This window comes from Schistocerca serialis, chromosome 8, assembly GCF_023864345.2.
Source record: "Schistocerca serialis cubense isolate TAMUIC-IGC-003099 chromosome 8, iqSchSeri2.2, whole genome shotgun sequence".
Classification (NCBI taxonomy): domain Eukaryota; kingdom Metazoa; phylum Arthropoda; class Insecta; order Orthoptera; family Acrididae; genus Schistocerca; species Schistocerca serialis.
Window position 1 is genome coordinate 39,391,843 of NC_064645.1, and position 21,529 is coordinate 39,413,371.

At 37.1% G+C, this 21,529-nt stretch overlaps 1 protein-coding gene across 1 annotated transcript in view; it reads left to right on the forward strand.

The window, feature by feature from the left end:
- The window catches only part of LOC126416750 (Down syndrome cell adhesion molecule-like protein Dscam2), an 859,584-nt gene that overhangs the window by 732,557 nt on the left and 105,498 nt on the right, over positions 1–21,529 (forward strand). Inside the window, exon 29 of the mRNA XM_050084589.1 lies at positions 5,901–6,089. Within this exon, the coding sequence (XP_049940546.1) occupies positions 5,901–6,089 (189 nt within the window). The remainder of the gene's footprint in view (positions 1–5,900; positions 6,090–21,529) is intronic.

Consider the following 21,529-nt stretch of genomic DNA (forward strand, 5'->3'; position numbering starts at 1 on the left):
TACTTACTCAATGTCAGAAACAGATCTTTTTAGCATAGTCCATATCAATTCAGGGTAGGCTAGGAAGAAATCTTACCTTCATAGTCTCGGATGTTATTGAATTTAGCATATGTTAAAATGAAGGTCTAAGTAAGGCACACATTTTTGTTTGTTTTCTCCAAAAAAAATTATGCACTGTGATACAGTCCTCCAAAGATGACACTGCACATACCATTTTGAATATACGAATTTTGGAAAAAATTTTAAAATGCTGTATCTCTGGAACATTTTGTTGGGGCTTCTTTTATTTGAAAGAATATTGCTTTATGATTACAATCCTCCATTTGGACTTATCTAGTAAAGTTCTTTTACTATAGCCTTCTGAACTTTTTTTCTAATTTATGTTCCCCCCACCCCCCACCCCTTCTGGAATGCCAATCCATAAAATTTTAATTTTTTTCTGTTGAGTAGTACCATATAGTTCTACTTTCCTTGAAAAGGAGAGCTTCCACTTTTAGGTTGAACAGGTATTATAAACAATTGAAATTTTTGCCATACATAAAACCTGTTTTATTACCACATTATCACATAACAGGCTCATAAAAATGAAAATCTAGCCTTATTTAACATAATTTTAGTTTTGAAAGGTGAGTAAGAGACTCATTTTTGAAGCATTTTAAATGGTTCCAAACTGTATGTGAAAGGTCCAAAGACTTAAAGGTTTCAATTTATACAACTTCTGTGCACTCTGTTTTGTACTGAAATTAGCCAGTCAATGAACTAAAAATGTGTTTCACTGTTTCAGTAACTTCCTTTGATATAGAGCGATGCCTTCCTGTTGAACCAATACTAACTAGAGCACTAGTCTTCAAAATATTGTGAACAGGAAGTGTGCACTGATGGCATTGTTGCTGTCCCTCAGCTGGAAACCTATATTCAGCAGCTGGTCCGTGTGGTAGCATAAAGCTCACTACAATTTCATTTAACTCATAACTGGTGTCTATAATCTCTGCAATCCATCAGTCACAGTCCTGCACAAACGCCACTAACACCCCCCTTTTCAGATTGTGAATCTGACTATTATTCTGTTGTTTCTGAAGTGTTGGCTGAACGAACAAAAGTTCTTCTTTCTTCCTCATTAAAGTACGTGCAGTATGAGTTTGCCGATCACTTTGAGTCCAAAAATGTGTCTTCTGAATTCCTTTCACAGGAGTAGTTTGTTTGGAACATTCTTCTTTTTTCTGACCACAGAATTCTTCGATTTCCTCTTTGGACAAAAGACTGAAGGTTGTGGGTGAGTAAGATTTCACGACTCTTGTAAAACCCTCAGCATTCTGAATCACAGCTGTATTTGGCCTGGAAAGATTATGTTTTGTAGTATGGTGCTTCAGCAGGCCTCCTATACCATCACATGGCCCTTTCCCATGACCTGTAGCACAGTATACCCAGTCAGTTGGCACAAGCGACTTACTCAATTCAAACAGCTGGTAACGATTTTTATAATGACGAGGTGCACCATCAGAAATAATGATGATCTTCTCTGTCCCTGTTTGCAGTAGAAGAATTTTTCGCTTTGCTAGCATAGCATGTGCTGTCACATCCCGTGTCATCACTTATAACAGCAACTCTTGTGGTATTGTTTTGAAAATATGTAACTCCTATAAAAATTGAAACCTGTTCATTATGGCAATGATAACCTTGTACCTCTTGTGGGAGAATTACAGACCAGTTCTCAGCCAAATCACATTGAAGCACTAAACATAGTTCTTCAGCCTGTACACAACCTTTCACTTATGCAATGTGTTACTGCTTTCACTGACCATTTACCAAGATTATCAATGAAACTGTCAAAGGCAACCATTTTCTTAAGTAGTTTATTTTCCTCCCATGTCACTTATGTAACTTCTGCAGAGTTATCTGCTATGTCTTCCAGGCCAAGTGTCTGTAAAGACAGTCACTTTCCAGGGCAGTCACCACATTCTTGAAACAAGCAAGTGTCTCGCTTTATGTCACAGATTACTAATGACTTCAGATGCCCAACCAAGGTGTCATGTGCTCCAGTAAGTTCTTGAAAACTACCACACAAAGTTCAAAATTTGTGCAGTACATACATAAACAGACATCTCTAGGTGGATGTGGAATTACCCACTTAGGTCATAGCACATAAAATTTTGATCTTCCAATATGTGAAGTTGTATAGTTGATCTTATAAATTGCAAAAGTTTCTTTAATACTGCGAGTCATGTACCTCTTTGCTTTCACAACTTTTTGACCTTCAGCTGTTACAGCTATAGTGTCTTTTTTGTTGGCACTCTAGCGAGAACAGTTCCATTTACCTTCCACACAAAATGACTGCACTATTTGATCTTCAGCTGCTTCTACAGGATAACCATAATAGGGATCTGGTCTTCCAAACACTCCTTTTACAGACCTCACTTTTCTTGATTTGTCTCCCATGTACTTTGATACTGATGGAACATGGTTCAAAAGTGGTTGTTGTTGTTGTTTTTTTTTTTTTTTTTTTTTTTTTTTTTTTTTTTTTTTTTTTTAAAAGTGTCTCTGGAATAATAGTTAAAACTTGCACCTTTTCACTGTAGGACACACAATATTCAGCAGCTGAATTGATATTTGTGAAAAATTCCTGGCAAGAGGTGCAAGAGTGCTTTGGTTCATTTTCTTCTGAAGATGGAATTTCTACTTTGATGAGTGTGGTCAGATTTGTTATAGTGTATTCATCCATAGCTTTACTAATTTATCTGCACTTTCTTGATGCATAGAGCTTATGACTCAACTTCACTGACCACGGTTTCTTAACAGGACTAACACCTACCTAGGTAGTTGACTGATTCAGGGTATTTAATTCTTCCTCTATAGATGCAAAATCTGCATCATCTGCACCATGGGAGGCTTCACCTTGTTCAGATACTACCATTGTTGTTATTCTGTCAAAACATTCAGAACACAAAAAGCCATCCCTGGAAACATCTTCGCTTTGAAGCAGAGTCTTCAAATGAGAATACTTATTCCCAACCTGAAAAAAGTCTGTTTTTTGTTTGTCGTATATATCTCTTATGGATATGCAAATAGTCGGCACACTTCACTCTCCTGCAGTCTGAGTCAGAAGACATTTCAAACAGTCCTTTTCACAACACACTGCAACTGTGTCAACTGGCAAATTCCTTATGAAAACACAGAACTCGCTGGATGGTCTCGGATTTCTGAGAAGCCTCTTCAGTAAACAAATTAGCACTGAACAACTAAAATACAGAAATGTGCAATGAACAACCACGACAAAGAAACTGATAAGACACTAAAACAAAGTGTAAGAAATGTCTACAACAATGAAAGTGAAGAGAAATAACTGCAACAAAGAAATAAATATTGCAGCAAAGAAGTTAGTGAGGAACAAAGTCAGTAAAAGTTAAAAAATGATTTTTTAAAATAAAACCTGTCCAACTTAAAAGTGGAAGCTCACCTTTACAGGGAATATAGCACTACACGGTACTAATCAACAGAAAAAAAAAAAAAATCAAACTTTTTGCGATTGGCATTTTTGAAAAAAAAAAATTTTTTTTCTATAAATTATAAAAAAAATCAAAAGGCGACAGTAAAAGAATTTTGATAGATTTGTCCAAACGGAGGATACCATTGTAATCATAATGCTATTATCTTTCAAATAAAAAAATAACCAACAAAATGTCTAGAACTGTTACAAAGATACACCATTTTTTTAAAAATTCCAAAATTTGCATCTTCAAAATGGTGTTCGCAATATCATCTTTGGAGGGATGTATCTCGGGGCAGGAATTTTTTTGGAGAAAACAAAAAATATGTGTTTCTTACTTACTCCTGAATTTTAACATATGCTAAATTCAATAACGTCTGAGACTAAATAGGTAACCTCCTGCCTGAAGTGATACAAATTATGGCTTTTAATCAAAATCAGGAGTACTGTAGTCCTCACTATGCCTAAGGTTGCCACCATCTCACAGTAAGTCACATTCTGATCCTCTTCAATAGTGTTGTGTATGGCATTGATGTTTATTGAAGAACCACAAATTTTGATGGACTATCATGAAATTCACCACTGACAAAAACATGGCCATAACAAAATTCTGAAAACCAACTGTAAAGAGTCCTTTCTTAAGGGTGCTGATTACCAGAATCTGAATATAGTGATTTGAGATGTTATTCTCATTAGACCTTTTTGAAAATCTTTAGAAGTCATCCAGAAATAAGCTTGACATGAAATCCCCATTTTTTTTCACAATACTGTTTCATCAAATGCTCACTCTAAACAAAGTACCCAACCAGTTTCAGAGCTGCTATCATTTTAACAATAACAAATGACAAATTATAGATACCGTACAAAAGCAGCAGCAGCAGCAGCAGCAGCTGCTATGATGTCATATTTCAGTAGAGCTACCTGGTGGCCATTTGTACAATTTGAAATCTCACTCTTCAAGAACGTGTAAAAACTTAAGACTGTTGTGTATGATAAAGTTTGGTGTAAATCGATGAATGTGAGATTTAGTTGTATCTTAAGTGATGGATGTGACCAAACATCATGCAATAAACACTAAATGTTTTCTTTGAAAACTATTTACAACACATAATTCAAAAACCCATTCATGAAGGAGTTATATTAGAGCTATTGGCAACAAGTAGACTAGACCACTTCCAGGATATTCATATTACAACTGATGTCAAAGAACAGTGATTACCCAAATACAAATGACAGCTGGCTCAATTAGAATAAGTTAAACATGGAGTAACCTGGATTAAGAGGCAGTAATGGTCTTTCTCAAGGGAGAAACACACAGCATTTAGCTCTTGGCAGGAATGTGTAGAGAAATTGTGGCTTCAGTTTTGAAGAAAACTTGACCAAGTACTAGACAGAAATTTATCTAGTTGAACAGTTCAGAATGAAAGAGATCCTCCATTGGGTTGTTTTGAAAAATCAGCCTTATGCGAACACAATTTGTTTATTTTTGTATTTACCAAGACATGTTTCTACACCTGCGGGTAAAATTTTTATTTCTGTAAAGTACAGTATGAAATTTATAATAATTTAACTGCTGCAAACATAAGAATTACAATATGTGCAATTTGCTTTTTTTTGTGTAAACACTAACCTTAAAATTACATCGCTAATTGAACTGCATTATTATACACTGGTTTTTGTGTGTATTTATCAATAATTGTTTCATGGGTAGAGGCTATGTGCGTTTCTGTACTTATGTGTCTGGTTGGTGTCTCAGTCCCAGCATTAGTAGGTTGAAACTGCTTTTTTTTTTTTGTGTGTGTGTGTGTGTGTGTGTGTGTGTGTGTGTGTGTGTGTGTCTAATATTCACCTCACTATTTCTGTGGCTGTCTACTACTATGGAACACTTCCCACCAAACTCCCTGTGTTATTTCTCATCCTTTTGTTTGCAGTCCACCAAGGATCTTACATTAGCACAAGTAAACAATACTAGTACTTTAAATGAAAAAAAATCTGCTCATACATAAGATACCTTAATGTTAACTGGAATTTATCAGTTATGTTAGTTAATAACACTTTTTTTAAAAAAAGTTTTATGCTTTGGAAGTAAGTTCTTGTTTTGGCTCGTGAACTGCAATGTACTTGTCTCAACTAGCTGTACAGGTTTCGAACAAATCGAGAAACTGTGGGTCCCCTAGATCTCGGTTTGTCGTTGACATGTGTGGTTGGTTGTTGCAGGTACCATTGCACCAGCTCGTGAAATTCCTGAACCAGGAGCAGATTTTCCAATTCACATTCTCCTGTCAAATCTTAACCTTGTGGTTCCTGTGGCTGCAGCCATCTTGGTCATCATCATTGCTATAATTGTGATCTGCGTTCTCAGAGGGAAAAGTACACATCACAAAGGTGAGAAAATATTATTTTTGTACTTTTACAGGGACCATCCCACCTCCTGAGAGAGAACTGACAGCTGTTAATAAATATTTTCCTTGGCTTCCTGACTGGCTGGATTTGAATGTCATTGTGCCACTGGCTGCTACTATTGTTGTCATCATTGTCGGTGTTGTTGTTATATGCGTTGCAATATCTAGACGATCAAGAGGACCAGAGCAGACAAGATTACGTGGTACATCAGTATTTCTTTCTTTTCATTTAACCTCACAAAACATTTAAAATTTAAAGTAAATAAGTTGGTAGTAGATAGCTTCTGAAGCAATTAAGTACTCCAGATGAGAGCAAGTGCTTGTAACATTTTATTTCATATAGGAATTGACCTTTGGTTTCAACATAATAGTAATAATAATATAACACCTTATCTTCATGTTGAAAACATAAGCATCCTGCTTGCCTGATGATTATTAAAAATATGGAATCAGGCTTAAAGCAGCACTCAGACCTAATTTATAATTCATTTGCTCACATAAATAAATTCCTTCATGAAGGAATAGTGAAATAAGGACAAAAAGAGGCTGTTCGGACGTACTTTATGGATATGCATGAGTAACCGCAATCCTAAATCAGTAAAAATATCTAAAGTATAATGCTGACAAATGGGTTTTATGTATGATGTATCACAAAACTGCTAAAATATTTATTGTTCTGCACCTTGTTTCAACATGTCATCATCCAACAGATTTTAGAATGGCACAAACCACATGTCCATAATTTTAAAATATGTTGTGTATGTATTTATTTATGTATGTATGTAAGTGGGCTTACAATGTGACTCAACTTCATCTACCCCAGAAGTTATGCTCTGGGCTAGACAGTGCTGTATCATATGCCAGGCCCACTTACTTTGACAGCAGTGAGTAGACACACAATATATTTTAAAACCATGGGCATGTGGTATAAATTATTTTAAAATTATAACATCCACCAGTTGGTGACAACACTTTCGATACTAGTTGCAGAACAATAATGAAATTTAACTAGTGTGTGTGTATTTGTGTGTGTGTTTGTGTGTGTGTGTGTGTGTGTGTGCGTGCGTGCGTGCGTGCGTGCGTGCGTGCGCACGCACCTGTGTGCCTGTTTTCTGACTCTTTAATCTTTATTGAAAAATATTAGTCAGTCAATCATTAGCAAAAGTTTTTTTACGTATTGATTTAGTTCCAAAAGAAGCTTGCTTTCAGCCTGATTGTCATCTTTATTCCTTTCTTTGTGTGTGGTTTCTTTTTTTTGAAACTTCCTATTCATTTAAGATACAAGAGTTAGCTGTAAGATATTTTTAATGTATTGAAATTGTTCGTGACTTTTCTTCTGCACCCTGAGTTTAGTAGTAATCACAGTCTGTGACATCAATGAGTTTAGACTCATGCTTAATTTTGAAATTTAAAATATGTTATTGTATTGAGTAAAGTAGCTTCTTCTGTAAATTTTATGAGTAGGTCAACAATAACTCATACTGTGAAGAGTTCATGAAGGAAAATAGTTATCTGTATGTATTAAAAAGAAGATTCGTATCTGCATTGCAGTTTTCAGAAAACTGTGTTACATTTATTGTAACAGATTTTAAAAACATAATTGTCCTTGAACTCCAGATAGAATGTGAAATACACCATGAGTGTGTAGAAGTACATTTTTATATGACTTTGTTAGATATATTGGCAATAACTTCCTGAATAATTTGAGGCATTGAATCATTGAAGGGCATTTAAACAAGACTAAGAACTTTGCAGTATTTTGGGCTAATTCTTTCTCAAGCTGTAGCGATCTCTCTCTCTCTCTCTCTCTCTCTCTCTCTCTCTCTCTCTCTCTCTCTCTCTCTCACACACACACACACACACACACACACACACACACACACACACACACACCTATGGCTACTGCAGATCGATGGAGGATGGAAATGAAGGGATCACATCTAACGAAACGGGGCTGGGGTGAAAGGAGTTACTGAGCAGTAGCAGAGGTTTGGGGAAGGGTGCTAATGACAGGGAAACTGAAGCAGACAGTGCACAGCATAGGACTGCGGCGTGCACATTGGCACTTGCAGGGCCATGCAACATTCACTGACGATTATGTGGAGGAGTGGACTGGAAGGGTATTTCTGAACAGAGGAAGAAGAGACTGTGGGGAAAAGGATGAGGGTGCACAATTCAGAGGAGCTGGTATTATGGGGAAGCATCCATATGGCATCGCTGTGAAGTAGCCGTTGATATTGAGTTACACTCATCTTGTAGCCCCATTGCCTTCCCCCTGTCTCCGTTTTGCTGGTCTCAATCCACTCATCCACATCATCATCATTATGTTGCTGCACAAACTGACCAGTGCTGGTGCCCATGTCACATTCCTATCCCGTGTAACTGCTGCCTGGCCCTCCTGTCTGTCAGTCAACCTCACCCTAGTTGAGCTGCTGTTCTGTATTCAACCAGCAAAATGTAGCCATACAGGTGTGTGTGTGTGTGTGTGTGTGTGTGTGTGTGTGTGTTGGGGGGGGGGGGGGGGGGTGGTTACTTTATTCCCCAAAAAGGGTTCATCTGAAAGCTAGCTAAGTTCTCTATCTTGTTTACAAGCTTTTCAATGACTCAACTGTTTGGTGAGTTACCTTCCACCAGGACTTCCCAGCACCATATTTATGTTAGATATATTTCAGGAGAAGCCAAGAATGTGTGGGACGTTCTTGTTGTATATTCTAACAGCAGAAATAGACTTATTCTTGTGCATATTTCCAAACCAATGAAAATTGAAATGAATTGCATTCCTGAAACATGCTAATAAGCAACATATTTGTGAATTGTGAAGGACGAATAACAACAGTCAGTGCTACCCAACACCCTGAAGCCAAAAATGAAGTTATTAAAAGCGTAGATTACTCAAGTTCCTATCTATAGACTGTTGATTGTGAATACCAAAACAGCCCCAGCACTAACACTGAGGCAATGGAAGTATGTCATAATGGATATAGTTTGTATGAAACAAACTTGTTATTGTCAGAGAAATAGTATGTGATGCCATAATAACAGGGCTGTTGACAGCATTCTCTTCCCAATTTGTGTGCGTACTGTGAAGCATGAGCTTTGAGGATGATACGATATTCAAACTTGCCTTACATCCAAATTTTACATGGCAAGATGTAGCTTCCTGTCAAAACTTTATCTAATAAATCCCCTCTACAATCCAAAGCAGTGTGTAATAAGAATTCTGAAATGCCCTGATTGTCATTGTTTTATGTAAAAAAGTAACTACATATTAATATTCAAAGATTGAGCCATTGTATTTAAATACAAAAAAATATTGACGTTAGCCAATGAAATAGTTGCATAAATTTATGCAGTGCTACAACAGCATAATCCTTGAATATTGTATCTTAAGCGTTAACACATGTTCAGGTTCAGTTATCTTGTAGTTGATATCTAAGGAACTGAACCAGTGGCAGTTTTGTACTGAAACTCAATAATACAACTGCTTTTTAAATTGGGCAGTGGATAACTCATGCCATAAAGATAGTTACAAGAAGGGCAGCACATAAACATACTGCATTGTGCAGAACATTTAGTGACAGCAGATTGATTGTTGTTGAGAACCTATAATCGTTGGTAATAGAGACTCTACCATTCCTCTCTGCCGGTGATGGCAAGGCAATTTAAGACTCATGCCATTATGATTTTTTTGTGTGAAACTTGTTATTGGCACTGCGAGAATTTGTGTGGTTGAAAGTGATTTCATGGGAGATGAAAGTGGATAAATGTCATATTTGATGTTTTCCGCAACATGATTAGTGGAGGCTATACATCTCAAGTGCTCAATTGTAATATGATTGTGTTCCTCACCACACTATTGATAACTTGCATAGCTGTCCAACTATTCAGAAAGTAGGGAACGTTTCCATCTGACGCCACTAGGTGTGCTCGGCAGCTCAGTCGGCATCCATCCGTGACATTGGGAATGTCTCTGCGTGTCTGGTTTTTTTGAATTTATAATTTGAAATCGAATTTGAAATGTGCACTACAATCAAAACTCCCTCCAGTTGTGACGTGCTGTCTGTGATATGATTTTTGTTGACAAAAAACCTAAAACCTATAGAAATTTATCGTGAACTGTGCGAAGTGTACGGAAACAATGTAATGAGTGAATGTTCCATCGGGAAATGGTGCATTCGGTTTAAAAATGGCTGAAACAACGTTCATGATGAAGAGAAGAGTGGATGCACGAGCATTGTGACTGGCAATCTTGTCGCTAAAGTTGATGAAACGATTCGGGAAAACTGTCGCCTCACAATAATGGAACTTACGCTTTTTTTTTCCCCCACAAGTTTCACAGACTTTTTTGTTTGAATTTGTCACTCAAAAGCTAGGCTGCCACAAATTTTATGCATGATGGGTGCCCAAAATGCTTACAGAGCACCTTAAAGAACAGCGAATGGGGGCAACATTGGCATTTCTGGAGGCCTACCACAAACATGGTGATTCATTACTGGATCGAATTGTAACTGGTGATGAGACTTAGGTGGAACATGTCAATTGCGAGACAAAATTACAGTCCATGGAGTGGGGGCACAAAAGGTCCTCCCAAAAATGAAGAAAATGTTTGCAAACCTTGACAACAAGGAAGTTAATGGTGACATTGTTTTGGGATAGGCAAGTTGTGCTTCTTATTGATTTTCTCGAACATGGAGCAACCATAAATTCTGCCTGGTACTGTCAAACTTTGCACAGCCTTAAAAGAGCAGTTCATAACAAACGCCGAGGAAAGCTGACATCAAAGTCTTGTTTTTGCACAACAGTGCCAGACCTCACAGGCAAACCGCACTAAAGCTCTCCTTAATTCATTCAAAAAAGAAATTTTCCCTCGTCTGCCCTACAGCCCCGATCTTGCAACAAGTGACTTCCACTTGTTTCCCAAGATGAGGAACTGGCTTGCGACGCAACACTTTGATGACGACGCAGAACTCCAGGCGGGCATAACTCACTAGCTGAAGTCTCAGGCGGCAGAATTTTACAACGAAGGTCTTTCAAAGCTTGTCCACCACTATGATAAGTGCCTAATGTGTTTCGTGACTACGTGGAAAAGTAGTATGTCAGTCGCGCTTTCAGATGTATATAATGAAATGAATTTCTTGTGTGTGTGTGTGTGTGTGTGTGTGTGTGTGTGTGTGGTTTTTTTTTTTTTTTTTTTTTTTTAAAAAATGCCGAAACGTTCCCTACTTTCTGAATAATCCCTGTATGGATATCTGAGACCATCGCTACTAGCAATTGACAAAGGCTGTTAAATCAGTCTTCCAGATACTATGCAGAAAAGTGGAATCCTCCACATTGCAGGAGATCAAGAACTATATCTTTCTTATTGAGTGTCACACTGACCAGTGTAACTTCAAAGGAGGAAACATGACTGATCTCAATAAATAGTATAATGTGATAATTCAACCATTCATGATATAGAAGAAAAGAAATAACAGTTTTGTGATTTCTCCATAATTTTTAGTTACCAGTGATGTGTCATTATCAAAACAGTGGAAAATACGCGATGGAATATAACAGTATTATGAAAAGGGTAGTTGCTACTCACCATATAGTCGAGACATTGAGTGGTAGATAGGCACAACAAAAAGACTGTTGGAAAGTTAGCTTTTGGCCAACAAGGCCTTTAGTGAAAATAGACAACATACACACACATACTCACGCAAATGCAACTCACACGGGCGACCAAAGTCTGTGGCAGCTGAAGCCAAATTGTGAGCAGCAGCACATGATGGGAGAGGCAACTGGGTGGTGGGGGTAAGGAGGATGTTGGGGCAGCAAAAGGGAGGGATAGCAGGGAAGAGGTGGGGGATGGTGAAGTGCTGCTAGTGGGAGCTTACAGGATGAGGTGAAGAGAGAATAGGGCAGATAGGTGCAGTCAGGAAGTTAGGTGGGGGTTAGTGGAAAAGGAGAGAAGTTAAAAAGACTGAGGGTGCATTGATGGAATAGAGTGCTGTGTAATGCTGAAATGGGAACAGGGAAGCAGCTAAATGGGTAAGGACAATGAGTAACGATGGTTGAGGGCAGAATGGTTACAGGAACATTGTCTATATACCGGGTGATCGAAAAGTCAATATAAATTTGAAGACTTAATAAACCATGGAATAATGTAGATAGAGAGGTAAAAATTGACACACATGCTTGGAATGACATGGGGTTTTATTAGAACAAAAAAAAAAGTTCACAAAATGTCCGGCAGATGGCACTGGACAGCAAAACGTCAGTGACTGCACATGACAATCGTGTATAAAAGGAGCTGTAATGAGAGAGAGAATCAGATGCGCCAGCAGTCGCTGCATGTTGACATTATCTGAAAAGGCGCTTCTAGTGAAGCTGTATTATCAGAATGGGGAATGTGTTAGTTCAGCGTTACGATCCCATCGCCATAGGAAGGTGATTCGAACGGGTAAAGGTCTGTTGACAAATGCAGCTGTGGCGAGAATGATTTCGAAGTTCGAAGCCACGGGTTGTTTAGATGATAGACCCCGTAGTGGCCAACTGAGCACAAGGCGTAATGCTGCTGAGACAGTTCAGGAAGAAATGGAGACTGTAGCGGGTTCGCCTATGCATGGGGAAGTCAGCACTCGTGCAGTCGCACGTCGCACCAGCATTCCATACACTACTGTTTGGTTGGCACTGAGGCGTACCCTCCGATGCTATCCGTACAAAATCCATCGGCATCATGAACTGTTAACTGGCGATTTTGTGAAGCGGAGGGCATTTGCGGTGTGGGCATTTCAAAAGATGGCAGAAGATGACGATTGGTTGAGTATCATGTTGTGGACCGACGAAGCTCATTTCACGCTCCGAGGGTCTGTCAACGTCCACAACTGCAGAATTTGGGCTATCGAAAATCCTAGAACTGTCATGGAAACTCCATTGCACGACGAGAAAGTCACGGTATTGATTGGATTTACTACATCTACGCCTTTTTTCTCCGAGGAAATGCGTGATTCTGGTTTTGTAACTGCTACCGTGACGTGTGAGAGGTACGCCGATATTTTACAGAATCGTATCATCCTCAGCCTGGCTGATAAACACATGCTGGATCGTAGATGTTTATGCAGGATGGTGCTCCACCCCATATTGCTAGACGCATACAGACAACTTGTTGGTTGTCATGCCCATGTAGAATGCAACACAGTGGTTGCAGCATAGCATGTAGATCACAGGACTGGTTTCACAAGTAGCTTTCTTTGATGGGACAGGTGTTGTTTGTGACTGTACTGGAGTAGGTAGTGGTGGAAGAATGTATAGGACAGGTCTTGCATCTAGGTCTATTACAGGGATATGAGTCATGAGGCAAAGTGTTGGGAGAAGAGGTTGTATAGCGATGGACGAAGATATCCACAGTCTTTTTACTTCTCTCGTTTTCCGTTACAGTCCAGCTTCAACTGACAGAGACTGTGGTCATGTGTGTGTGAGTTGCATTTGTGTGTGTGTGTGTGTGTGTGTGTGTGTGTGTGTGTGTGTGTGTGTGTACGTTGTCTATTTTGTTATCTGAAAGTTCACTTTCTGATAGCTTTTTTTGTTGTAAATATCTGCAACTCAGCATCATCGCAATATGGTAAGTGGCAACTATCCTTTTCATAACAGTGATATTCAGTAATGATACAGTTTAAATTTTATACTCTTGAGTTAATGGTTGTTGGATTTTGACCATCATTCATAAATTTCCAGGAATGAGTTAAGAATAAAATTGAAATTAAGAGTTATATTTCAGAATAGATTCTATGAATTGAATTTTATAGTGTACACAGTTAACTTATTTTCTTAACTCATTGATTCTGAATGGTGTTCCATAGCTTTTTGTCAATTTTTCGCTCACCTGGAGGTGTGAAGTAATCTGTCACAAAAATCAGAAATATATTTTGTCCATGATTTAATTTTACTGTCAATCTTGCTATTGATTTATCATTAGGTATTCAAAGATGCCCTTCCCCTGAGTTTCAAAATGATTTACACACTGTATCTGACTTTCCTGTGTAGTGTGATGTGATGTAGTATGACTGTACTGTGCCTCATTATCCTAATTTGCTTTTCCCATCTGGTATGCTTAGTTTAGTAATTTGTGCAAAGGAAAGAACAAATCCAAATTTGACTTATTTGCACATAGAAAACTGTACCAGAATACAAAATATGTGTGGGCTAAGTTATGGGACATTATGCAGTTTCATACATATGTATAGGTAGTATATTTCCTTCCATTAACTTAAGTACTTCAGTTGAAATGCATGAGGCACTTTACATGCTTTGAGTTTAGTATCACCACCTGGTGTATGTGTTAATACTGTACATAAATTCATTCCTTGGGTGACTGTACAGGCTAAGAGTTTCTCCACATCTGTTATGTGTGCAACACACCTAGATCGTATTAAATGGTCAGAAACATAAAGCATTTTAATGCTATAGATTTATTTTCAACATTAACATTTAGTACTGCCAGTAATTATTCTTTGTTTAATTTGTCTTGGTATGGCACTTTTGGTAATTATTTCACATTTTTGAAAATGTTTTTACCACATAAAATTTTTATTTATAATTTATAACTTAATGAAAACTTACTTCAGAATGTGAAATATTTTACAAAATTACATGCAGTAAGATGAGAAAAAATGCAGTTCAGTTTTTATTGTTAAAACAAAATTACAGTTTTTACAATTATTATATTTTTGAAAAGTCATTTTGTAATGGATGAAATATATCTGACATTTTATTATGTTTGCCCATATTTGTGTCTTGGGTTTCTGCATGTGTACATACAATTTTAGTTGCAGACAGCTGACAACACATAAGTGATTTTCTGTTTTAATTACAATAAAAATGTTGCTTCTTTATGAAAGTGATCAATTGTTTAAGTAACTTCTGAAAGTCATGGTGAGCATGCTTTTGCTCCGGGGATGAATCTGTCTAGCTTATTTGATATAAATAAACACATTTTGTCATTTTTGCATCTTGCTAAATTTCATTGCTTCAAATTTTAATTTCGTTTGTGGATATGCTAATGTAAATATTTACAGGCTTTAGTCAAAATTTCAATAATATGTACCACCAAACAATAAAGATAGATAACTATAGCTTACTTTGTCAAATGCCTCAATGATCCTCTGATTGCATTTCTGGTGCATTTATTGCATTTTATATAGACAAAGGAAAAGCTGGCTTGTTGAACAGTGATTGGTTACATGAAAATACTTTCGAATGTATGTATTCAACCTTCTTCAGAACTCTCTTAAGATAGTGTCAGTGATTAAGCTGTATGGCAAAATCTGTTTTTCCCCAAACCAAGATTTCAGCTGCGCTTAAAAACTTTATTTCTGGGTAAAAATACAGAAGATATTTATCTTTATTGTTCCTTGGAAATACTTTTTTTTCTTAGTTCAAGGTTTTTTAGTGCTCATTTGCAGCAAACACAGTCCATACAGAGTATTGTTTGTTTCCACACTTGCACAACCACATAATGTAAAATGATTTTTACAAAACCATGTTCTTTATAATATATTTATGACTATGTACAGTTTATTTTACTTGAAGGCAATAACCTTACGTTAAAGTTATGTTCAGGAGATACAATCTGTGATGTCCTATAAAGCAAGATAGCATTTGACCTGGAAAAATAATTCTTCTTCTTCTTCTTCTTCTTCTTCGTTTTCTTCCTGTTTTATTAAATGAAAGTCCACAGTAATATGAGGGAATTTAATACCAAAATTTTAATCCCCTGGAAAGATAGCTACCCGTCAGCAGCTGTAAGTTTGTTAAACAAAAGAAAGAATAATTGAATATAACTTCTTATAATGAAGTAATTCTGTAAAACCCTTTCTTGTCTTGTCATTTATTTGATTTATCTACTGGGAAAGAAACAATAAAGTATTTTGTTTGATAAAATGAAGGATAAGCAGCAGAACTAAACAACCAAATTTTCCCTGTAAACCAGCAGGTTAGTGATCTCCCAGAAATCAAATAATCCACATTGGGGAAGTAAACTGAATATTTAAATAAACTAGAAGGTCAGTTGGGAAAATAATTTAAAAACATGAAAAACAATTTAAAAAACAAAGAAAAATCTGATCTAACTAGCAGAAAAGAAACTCCTTGCAGTTAAAAAAATGCAAGTGCATAATAGAAGCCAGAAATGATGAAGAGAGGGGTGGGGGCAGCCTGTAACACAGTTCCACAGGTGTAAGGAAGAGAAAGTTACAGTTTAGCATACAAATGTCATGGTCAGTAGAAAGGGATCACTAATTCACATAGACAAAAGTGACATAAAACTGAGAATTGTTTTGTTGATGGACGTACCACTGAATCCAGTTGAAGTGGTTTAAAGAAATCAAATAAAAGCATGAATCATAATGGCCAGAATGGCCTAAGAATGTAGGACAACTTCGTAATATGGAGAATAAGCGAATATAGCAGAACTTAAAATCAACAGAGATGATAAGCGCATTATGATAATCTGTAAGGTTATTTAGAAATTGTTGTAAATATTGTACTTTTATTACATAAATGATTTAACAAACAACCATGCTCTTATTTTCTTACTGTACTAAACAGAGCTATCACTGAAATCTGTATGTATCATAAGACACCATCATGTGAAGCTTTAATGATTGTTTTGCTGGCAGTAATAGTGAAATAATTATAAGGTTTGAGTGTACACAATAAGCTTTTGATAGTTTCTTAGACATGGATAGTAGGGTGGAGGATGATAATACGCATGTCCTAATGTTTTACAGATAATTTATTGGTAAGGGGGCCTCCCAGTATTGGAAATTAGGTTCGGGATTAGACTTTGCAGATTAGTAGTATACTTCAAGCGTGTCCGATCATGGAAGTCTTAAAGTGCGCTATCCAGAAAATTCCGGAAAAAAAAGGCTCTGCAGTTTTAACCATAGCTCTTGTGCATCCCTTATGTATGGTCAGAGTAGCATTCCAGTATACAGATGGAATACCTCAGTGAGTAGCATGCTAGACTGTCATTCAACTGATCTGGGTTCGATCCTACCTATCTACTGGTACAGTTTCATTATTTAAAAAAAAATGTTTTAAAAATTATAACAACTGTTAAATAAAGCTAATGACCTAAAGTATTATCAGTTAAATCATAAATAATTTTATTTGTTTCTGAAATGGCTGTTGCAGCTATTTCAAATGTGAATTACACTCATCAATATTTTCTATTTAAAAAGTTGTATAATTTGAAATTTGTTGGAGGTAAATTAGTTATCACTGTCACAAAATTCTAGGTGGGTTTCAATTACAGAATATCCTGTTCATTTGGCAATTTTGTATTTTATCTGCAACCACCAGAATGATAGTTGCCATAAAAGCAGTAAAAACAAAAAAATATTTTGTCATCTTGCACAATTTATGAAGGATGATTGTTTACAGGAACAATGTTTTTGTAAAAGACCTGTAACTTTGTTGACATTCCTGAGAACTGCTCTTCCATCAGAAAAGCTGGAAGCATACCAGGCATATTGGATCATTTCCTTAAAAATTGGTGATGACAGCTAGTGATGGACTACTTATGGTATTTTTATACAATCATCATGAGAATTTATCTATCTATTTTTTTCAATTAGAAAAGCACAATTTTGTGCACACTTTATCAGATTTTTTATTTGTCTATAAAAAATAGACGTCACATGGTTCAACAAGTGGAGTACATTTCAGAGGAATCACTTTAATTGTAGATCTTGGTGATTTCACATCATCCTGAAAGATTTTGTTATATAATTCAGGCTTTGCTTGTCCATCCCAAGATTCAATAATTAACAGAAACCATTCTTGACCCACATAAGACTTCAAACACCAGTTGAGAAAGTCAGTATCAGTTCCGTCATTAGTTTCCCAGAGTTGCAAGACATAATTACTACTACATTTTTATAATTTTTCTCATACTCCTTTAAGTTTTGTGAGCCCAGGGACCAAAGTTACCAGTTGACTCTTATATACAAACACTTGAGTTAGGATGTTTCCACACAGAGTGAGACCATATTGAGCAGTATATGTATGCACCACTTTATTAATGTCATGTCTTTTGAGAAAAATAGTTTTTCTTTGACACTTCACTGTATAATGAATCTGCAGCTTCTGGTACTTCATTGTCTTCATTGACAGACATTTATAATTCATAACATTGTAAAAATTTCAAGAATATTTGACAGTACTCTGTAAATGTCAGGAAGGAACTTGTACTGTAGCACATAAGACACATTGCTTGATTAGTTGCATGCTGGCCTTATCACTTACTGACCGTCGGCCTGTTTGTACATACAATAGGTCAACAGCTATGTTTTGCTTTTCCTCAAATTTGCAAGGAATATTTATAACCCTTTCATAGCTTATAATATCCCACAATTTTGTAATAACATTGTAATGATAGTAATTAACACTTTAATTTACATCCATTAAAAATGCATTTGAAATTATTCAACTTCTTAAAAAGAAGATATTCATAAGTGTAATTCACATTTTAGGTAACCTTTGACAGCCATTTCATAAACAAAAGAAAGTTATTTTTTATTTAATTGATAGTACTTTAGGTCTTCAACTTTATTTAAATGTGATTATAATTTTTATAACAATTAAGAAAACAAAATAAAATTGAGCCTGCAGGTAGCATTTAATGTGGGTCAACCATATGTCATTCTAGCGTGCTAGTGACTGAGCTATTTCACCTGTGTGCTGGAAAGCTACTTCTGGCCATATATGAGGTCTGTACGTTGTTGTTGTTGTGGTCTTCAGTCCTGAGACTGGTTTGATGCAGCTCTCCATGCTACTCTATCCTGTGCAAGCTTTTTCATCTCCCAGTACCTACTGCAACCTACATCCTTCTGAATCTGCTTAGTGTATTCATCTCTTGGTCTCCCTCTACGATTTTTACCCTCCACGCTGCCCTCCAATACTAAATTGGTGATCCCTTGATGCCTCAGAACATGTCCTACCAACCGATCCCTTCTTCTGGTCAAGTTGTGCCACAAACTTCTCTTCTCCCCAATCCTATTCAATACTTCCTCATTAGTTATGTGATCTACCCATCTAATCTTCAGCATTCTTCTGTAGCACCACATTTCGAAAGCTTCTATTCTCTTCTTGTCCAAACTATTTATCGTCCATGTTTCACTTCCATACATGGCTACACTCCATACGAATACTTTCAGAAATGACATCCTGACACTTAAATCTATACTGGATGTTAACAAATTTCTCTTCTTCAGAAACGCTTTCCTTGCCATTGCCAGCCTACATTTTATATCCTCTCTACTTCGACCATCATCAGTTATTTTGCTCCCCAAATAGCAAAACTCCTTTACTACTTTAAGTGTCTCATTTCCTAATCTAATTCCCTCAGCATCACCCGACTTAATTAGACTACATTCCATTATCCTTGTTTTGCTTTTGTTGATGTTCATCTTATATCCTCCTTTCAAGACACTGTCCATTCCATTCAACTGCTCTTCCAAGTCCTTTGCTGTCTCTGACAGAATTGCAATGTCATCGGCGAACCTCAAAGTTTTTATTTCTTCTCCATGAATTTTAATACCTACTCCGAATTTTTCTTTTGTTTCCTTTACTGCTTGCTCAATATACAGATTGAACAACATCGGGGAGAGGCTACAACCCTGTCTTACTCCCTTCCCAACCACTGCTTCCCTTTCGTGTTCCTCGACTCTTATAACTGCCATCTGGTTTCTGTACAAATTGTAAATAGCCTTTCGCTCCCTGTATTTTACCCCTGCCACCTTTAGAATTTGAAAGAGAGTATTCCAGTCAACATTGTCAAAAGCTTTCTCTAAGTCTACAAATGCTAGAAACGTAGGTTTGTCTTTCCTTAATCTTTCTTCTAAGATAAGTCGTAAGGTCAGTATTGCCTCACGTGTTCCAGCGTTTCTACGGAATCCAAACTGATCTTCCCCGAGGTTGGCTTCTACCAGTTTTTCCATTCGTCTGTAAAGAATTCGTGTTAGTATTTTGCAGCTGTGACTTATTAAGCTGATAGTTCGGTAATTTTCACATCTGTCAACACCTGCTTTCTTTGGGATTGGAATTATTATATTCTTCTTGAAGTCTGAGGGTATTTCGCCTGTTTCATACATCTTGCTCACCAGATGGTAGAGTTTTGTCAGGACTGGCTCTCCCACAGCCGTCAGTAGTTCCAATGGAATATTGTCTACTCCGGGGGCCTTGTTTCGACTCAGGTCTTTCAGTGCTCTGTCAAACTCTTCACGCAGTATCATATCTCCCATTTCATCTTCATCTACATCCTCTTCCATTTCCATAATATTGTCCTCAAGTACATCGCCCTTGTATAGACCCTCTATATACTCCTTCCACCTTTCTGCTTTCCCTTCTTTGCTTAGAACTGGGTTTCCACCTGAGCTCTTGATATTCATACAAGCCGTTCTCTTATCTCCAAAGGTCTCTTTAATTTTCCTGTAGGCGGTATCTATCTTACCCCTAGTGAGATAGGCCTCTACATCCTTACATTTGTCCTCTAGCCATCCCTGCTTAGCCATTTTGCACTTCCTGTCGATCTCATTTTTGAGACGTTTGTATTCCTTTTTGCCTGTTTCACTTACTGCATTTTTATATTTTCTCCTTTCATCAATTAAATTCAATATTTCTTCTGTTACCCAAGGATTTCTACTAGCCCTCTTCTTTTTACCTACTTGATCCTCTGCTGCCTTCACTACTTCATCCCTCAAAGCTCCCCATTCTTCTTCTACTGTATTTATTTCCCCCATTCCTGTCAATTGCTCCCTTATGCTCTCCCTGAATCTCTGTACAACCTCTGGTTCTTTTAGTTTATCCAGGTCCCATCTCCTTAAATTCCCACCTTTTTGCAGTTTCTTCAGTTTTAATCTACAGGTCATAACCAATAGATTGTGGTCAGAGTCCACATCTGCCCCTGGAAATGTCTTACAATTTAAAACCTGGTTCCTAAATCTCTGTCTTACCATTATATAATCTATCTGATACCTTTTAGTATCTCCAGGGTTCTTCCATGTATACAACCTTCTTTCATGATTCTTAAACCAAGTGTTAGTTTGATTATGTTGTGCTCTGTGCAAAATTCGACCAGGCGGCTTCCTCTTTCATTTCTGTCCCCCAATCCATATTCACCTACTATGTTTCCTTCTCTCCCTTTTCCTACACTCGAATTCCAGTCACCCATGACTATTAAATTTTCGTCTCCCTTCACAATCTGAATAATTTCTTTTATTTCATCATACATTTCTTCAATTTCTTCGTCATCTGCAGAGCTAGTTGGCATATAAACTTGTACTACTGTAGTAGGTGTGGGCTTCGTATCTATCTTGGCCACAATAATGCGTTCACTATGCTGTTTGTAGTAGCTTACCCGCATTCCTATTTTCCTATTCATTATTAAACCTACTCCTGCATTACCCCTATTTGATTTTGTGTTTATAACCCTGTAGTCACCTGACCAGAAGTCTTGTTCCTCCTGCCACCGAACTTCACTAATTCCCACTATATCTAACTTCAACCTATCCATTTCCCTTTTTAAATTTTCTAACCTACCTGCCCGATTAAGGGATCTGATATTCCACGCTCCGATCCGTAGAACGCCAGTTTTCTTTCT